Genomic DNA, 5,141 nt, shown 5'->3' with positions numbered 1-5,141 from the left:
ATATATATATATATATATATATATATATATATGTATATATGTTTGTCTATATCTACATATATATATATATATATATTTATATATTTATTTATTTGTATGGAACTAATTTTATATAATGTTATGCTTTTACTAGTTTGCTAAGCCCCTCTTTCCCTGCAGCATTTTTTTTTGTCTTTGTTTGCGTCTGTACACCTCAAAACCATCACAAATAGATAAATTCTTTTTAACTCTTTTTTTGCATGCAAGTATGTGCGCATGCATTCATTTAGATAATTATATTTATTTATTTTTGCGTTTTGTTTGTCTTCAGATTCTTTTCTTCCTGGTTGGGGGAGTTGGACAGGAGCAAATATTAAAAAGCCTCGACGCAAGCCTGCTGCTGCTGCTGCTGCAGCAGCAGCAGCAGCGAAAGCAGCTGCAGCAGCAGCAAATATTGCCAAACGCCTCGTTGTTATCAACACTAAAGAGGACAAGAAAAGCAGCAAATACTTCGTCTCGCAGGTGCAGAACATGTTGCTGTTGCTGCTGCCTTCTATGCTGCTGCTGCTGCTGCTGCTACTTATGCTGCTGCAGCTGTTCCTGTTGCTCCTGTTGTTGCTGCTGTTGTTGCTGCTGCATCCATCCTTTCTGCGCGTATCCACAAGAGTATTCCCAGCAGCACTTGCAGCAAGGGCTGCAGCAGCAGCAGCAGCAGAAGCAACAAGATCCCCACCCGCCGCTGCAGTCGCAGCTGCAGCAGCTGCATTAGCTGCATTCATTTTGCTGCGTTTGCTGCTGCAGCTGCCCAAGTGCGTGCGGCCTGAGGAGTATGAGGCTCAGCTGCAGCAGCCTCTGGGCCCTGAATGGAATTCTGCTGCAGCACACAGAAGGCTCGTAGCACCGAGGGTTCGTCTTGCTGCTGCTGCTGCTGCTGCTGCTGCTGCTGTCGTTGCTGCTGCTGCTGCTTGCAGCACCTGTTCGCCTCCTTCTGCTGCTCTTCCTCTCTCCCATCTTCCTGCTTGTTGCCATTGTCCTCCCTACTGCTTCTGCTGCTGCTGCTGCTGCTGCTGCAGGTGGATGTGCGTGTGGGGGCCGTTGTACCCCCGCTGCAGTCTGCAAAGTTGCTGCAGCCGGAAGCACGCGAAGAGCTGCTAAACCTGTGGGCACTCAAAGGCAGCAAAAGAAAAAGGTCTCAAGTTCGCCTTTAAATGCTGCTGCTGCTGCTGCTTCTGGTGCTGCTGCTGCTGGTGGTGCTGCTATTGCGCCGCCACAGCTGTTGCAGCAGTGCTGCAGCAGCAGTGCCGCAGCAGCAGCAGCAGCAGCTGCAGCAGCAGCAGTGCTCTTTAGCTCGTTTTGCTGCAGCAGCAAACTCAGCAGGAGCAACTGGGATCTGCTACTGCGCAGATTGCTGCAGGTAGCAGCCCCACGAAGGAAGCTGCTGCAGCAGCAACAGCAGCTGCTGCAGCAGCGGCAGCAGACTTGCTCTACGTCTGCAGCAAGCTTTATTGTGCTGCTTTGCAGTCTTAGTTTTCTAAACCCTAAACCCTAAACCCTAATCTGCTTTATATCCGCACCGCATGCATTAGGGTTTAAATGTATATAGCAGGTTTTATATTAACAAATGTACATGCTTAGCTGTTTATATACGCCTGTGTTATATATATATTATTATATACATATGAATAGATTTGTCTTCGTTGTTTACCCGAGGAGGGCCTTTACTGAGGCGATTAGCTGTGCGGCTAGCCACGCACGCAGCAGCTAGCTAGCCAACCAGCTGGCTGACTAGCTAGCTAGCTAGAAGGCTCTCTAGCTAGCTACCTAGACAGCTAGCTGGCTAGAAGGCTAGGTATATATAGCTAGCTAGATAGCTAGCCTTTTAGCTAGCTCTGGACAATCGTCTAGCTGGTTGCTAGCTAGCCATCTAGCCCACTGGGTATTTAGCTAGCTAGCTGGCTAGCTAGCCATCTGGTGTGGTGATTACACAGCTATCCAGCTAGCTAGCCAGCTAGCTACCTACGCCTCTAGCCGGCTCCCTTGCTGCCTAGCTATCTAGCTATCTAGCTATCTATCTATCTACCTAGCTAGCTAGCTATCCATTCAGCTTGCTAGTTGTTTGGCTAGCCCTCTAGTTAGCTAGTCAGCCAGCTAGCTAACTAGCTGTCTAGCTAGCTAGCTGGCTAGCTAGGGGCCCACAGCTAGCACGAAGATTCTGTAGTGTTTTAGGGTTTAGGCTTTTTGTTAATCCCTACAAAACCCTAAACCCCTATTCAAACCCTTAAAGCTATTTACGCGTTAGAAGACATTCTAAATGTTCTCCCGCAGCCGCAGCAGCAGCAGCAGCAGCAGCCGCAGCAGCAGCAGCAGCAGCAACAGCAGCAGCTACTGTGGGGGCCCCCCAGGGGGCCCCCTCGCATGCAGCCCCAACGGGCATACCAAAGAAAAGAGAGACATAAACATAACATAATAACTTTTGTTGTTATTTCTAACTATTAATAATAGAAAAGAGCAGCAGGGATAGCTGTGCCGCAGCAGCTGCTGCCGCTGCAGCAAACCGGCATCGCTCGCTGCAGCAGCAGCAACTGCAGCAACAGCAGCAACAGCAGAAACAGCAGAAACAGCAGCAACAGCGGCAACAACAGGATCAACAGCAACAGAAGAGCAGCAGCTGTGACTAAGCTTCCAGTAGAGTTACTGCAAGCAGCAGCAGCAGCAGCTGCTGCTGCACCTGTGACGGAAGCACCTGCAGCATCCTCAGCTACAGAAGCAGCAGCAGCGGCAACAGTACCACTGGGAGCAGCAGCAGCAGCAGCAGCAAAACCAGCTTCATTAGGGACATTAAGCGCATCTGCAGCAGCAGCACAACGACAGAAATCCCCTCCCAGCAGCAGCTGTAACGGCAGCAGCAGCTGCTGCTGCAGAAGTAGCAGCAGCAGCGGCGCCAGCTGCAGCAGCAACTTGAAGGACAGCGGCTACAACTACGGTAGCCGCAGCAGGTGCAGCAACTGCTGCAGCTGCGACTGCAGCAGCACCTGCAGGAAGGGTATCCCCAGCAGCAGAACCAAAAGCAGCAGCAGCAGCAGCGGCAACAGCAGCAACAGCAGCAGCTGCCTTAGTTGGAACAGTAACACCAAGCGAAGCAAAGAAAGAGGAGAAAAATATAATGAAAAAACCGACAGTTGCAGCTTCGGCTGATGAGGATGTGCAGGTGCGCTGCTGCTGCTGCTGCTGCTACTGCTGCTGCTGCTGCTCCTGCTGCAGGCATTAATACTGTCTTTGTTGCTGCACCTTCTGCTGCTGCTTCCGCTACTGCTGCTGCTGATTCTGCTGTTGTTGTGCTGCTCTCGCCTATATGGCTTCTGTCGCTGCTGCTGCGTCGTTTGCCGTTGCTGCTGCTGCGGCATCGGCAGCAGTCTCTGCTGCTGCTGTTGCTGCTGCTGCTGCTGCTGCTGTGTGGGATGAAACCTTGCAGTGTGTTATGGACAGCCTCTTTTGCTGCTGGTGCTTCTGCTGCTTCTGCTGCTTCTGCTGTTGCTGCTGCTGCTGTTGCTGCTGCTGCTGCTGCTGCTGCAGGTCCTTGTGGGGGACGCGTTAGATGGCGGTGCCGCAACATTCTTGTCGGAGCCCAGCAGCGCAGCAGCAGCAGAAGCAGCAGCAGCTCCAGCAGCAGCAGAACTACCCCCAGCGAAGCGTTTGTCTGCTGCAGCAGGGAGTGCCTTGTCGCCCCCATCGAAGAAGGCAGCAGCAGCAGCAGCAGCAACAGCAGCAGCAGATGCAGCAGATGACATTGATGAGGTCTTAGGAGATTCTTTCTTCTCCCCACCCAGCGCAGCGCCTCCGGTAGCAGCAGCACTTTTTATCTGTCTCCTTTATCTTTTTATCTGTCTCCTTTACCTTTTTATTTGTCTCCTTTATCTTTTTATCTGTCTCCTTTATCTTTTTATTTGTCTCCTTTATCTTTTTATCTGTCTCCTTTATCTTTTTATCTGTCTCCTTTTGTCTTTCTTTTTGTCTTTTGTCTTTTGTCTCTTTTATTTATCTGTCTCCTTTGTCTCTTTTGCGTTTATCCCTCTCTTTGTTTCTTTTGTCGCTGTCTCTGTTCCTGCTGCAGGCTCCTGCTGCTGCTGCTGCAGCAGCAGCAGCAGCAAAAGCAGCAGACGTCCCTCCGGATCCCCAGGCTCTTTGTGCTGCTGCAACTGCAGCAGGGAAGGTTTGTCTTCCTTTGCTGCTGCTGCTACTGCTGCTGCTCGACTAATTTGCTGTGTTGCTGCTGTTGCTACTGCGCTGCTGCTGCTGTGCTGCTGCTGCTGTGCTGTTGCTGCTGCTACTGCTGCTGCTGTTGGAGCAGTAGCAGCTGGTATAGCCCTCCAGGGCTTTACTGCTTTGCCGCTTTGCTGCTGCTGCTGCTGCCACTGCTGCTCAGCAGCACCAGCAGCCGAACCCCCATTAGAAACAGCAGGAGCAGCAGCAGGAGCAGCAACAGGAGCAGCAGCAGCACGGTGTGAAGTTATATGTTTGCTGCTGCATGCATGCGCAGGTGCTGCCTGAATGGGAGGTAAGCGGCAACAAGAGGTGGCTATACACTCGAGATAAAACTGCTTGGTTTAACTACGGTCTGGATCATAAGAGTTTTGTCGAGTGGGTGCAGCAGCAAAGAGATATCAGACAGCAGCGCAGCGCGAGGCTGCCCCTACACGTACAAGATCAAGACTGGAATCCCCAGCAGCAGCAGCAGCAGCAGCAGCAGCAACAGCAACAGCAACAGCTGCAGCAGCTGCACCAGCAGCAGCAGCAGTATCACCACCAGCAGCTACAACCAGCGCACTTGCAGCAGCACACATTTACTATGACTGAGGCAGTCCTTCTCAGGAGACACAGCCAAAACAACAATCAGCAACAGCAGCAGCAGCAGCAGCAACATTTCCAGCAGCAGCAACAACAACATTTGCAGCAGCAACAACAACATTTGCAGCAGCAGCAGCAGCAACAACATTTGCAGCAGCAGCAGCATTTGCAGCATTTGCAGCAGCAGCAGCATTTGCAGCAGCAGCAGCAACATTTGCAGCAGCAGCAGCAGCAGCAGCAGCAGCAGCAGCATTTCCAGCCTTTTGTTGCTGAAGATGATTTCACTTCCTCAGAAGGGGCCTTCCAAGGAGCGCATG

General features: G+C 51.4%; 1 protein-coding gene across 1 annotated transcript in view; it reads left to right on the top strand.

Annotated features, from left to right (window-relative positions):
- EAH_00037100 (hypothetical protein, conserved) overlaps window positions 1–5,089 on the top strand; it is a gene marked incomplete at both ends in the record, with an annotated part of 8,911 nt that extends 3,822 nt beyond the window's left edge. The window contains 6 exons of the mRNA XM_013395566.1: window positions 311–501; window positions 781–885; window positions 1,053–1,175; window positions 3,553–3,819; window positions 4,091–4,189; window positions 4,517–5,089. Coding sequence (XP_013251020.1) covers window positions 311–501; window positions 781–885; window positions 1,053–1,175; window positions 3,553–3,819; window positions 4,091–4,189; window positions 4,517–5,089 — 1,358 coding nt within the window. The remainder of the gene's footprint in view (window positions 1–310; window positions 502–780; window positions 886–1,052; window positions 1,176–3,552; window positions 3,820–4,090; window positions 4,190–4,516) is intronic.
- Between the last annotated feature and the right edge of the window lie 52 nt (window positions 5,090–5,141).

The sequence above is a fragment of the Eimeria acervulina genome, genomic scaffold, assembly GCF_000499425.1.
Source record: "Eimeria acervulina Houghton genomic scaffold, Eah_scaff407, whole genome shotgun sequence".
In the NCBI taxonomy this organism is placed as follows: Eukaryota; Apicomplexa; class Conoidasida; order Eucoccidiorida; family Eimeriidae; genus Eimeria; species Eimeria acervulina.
This window is presented reverse-complemented; position numbering and strand designations above follow the sequence as displayed.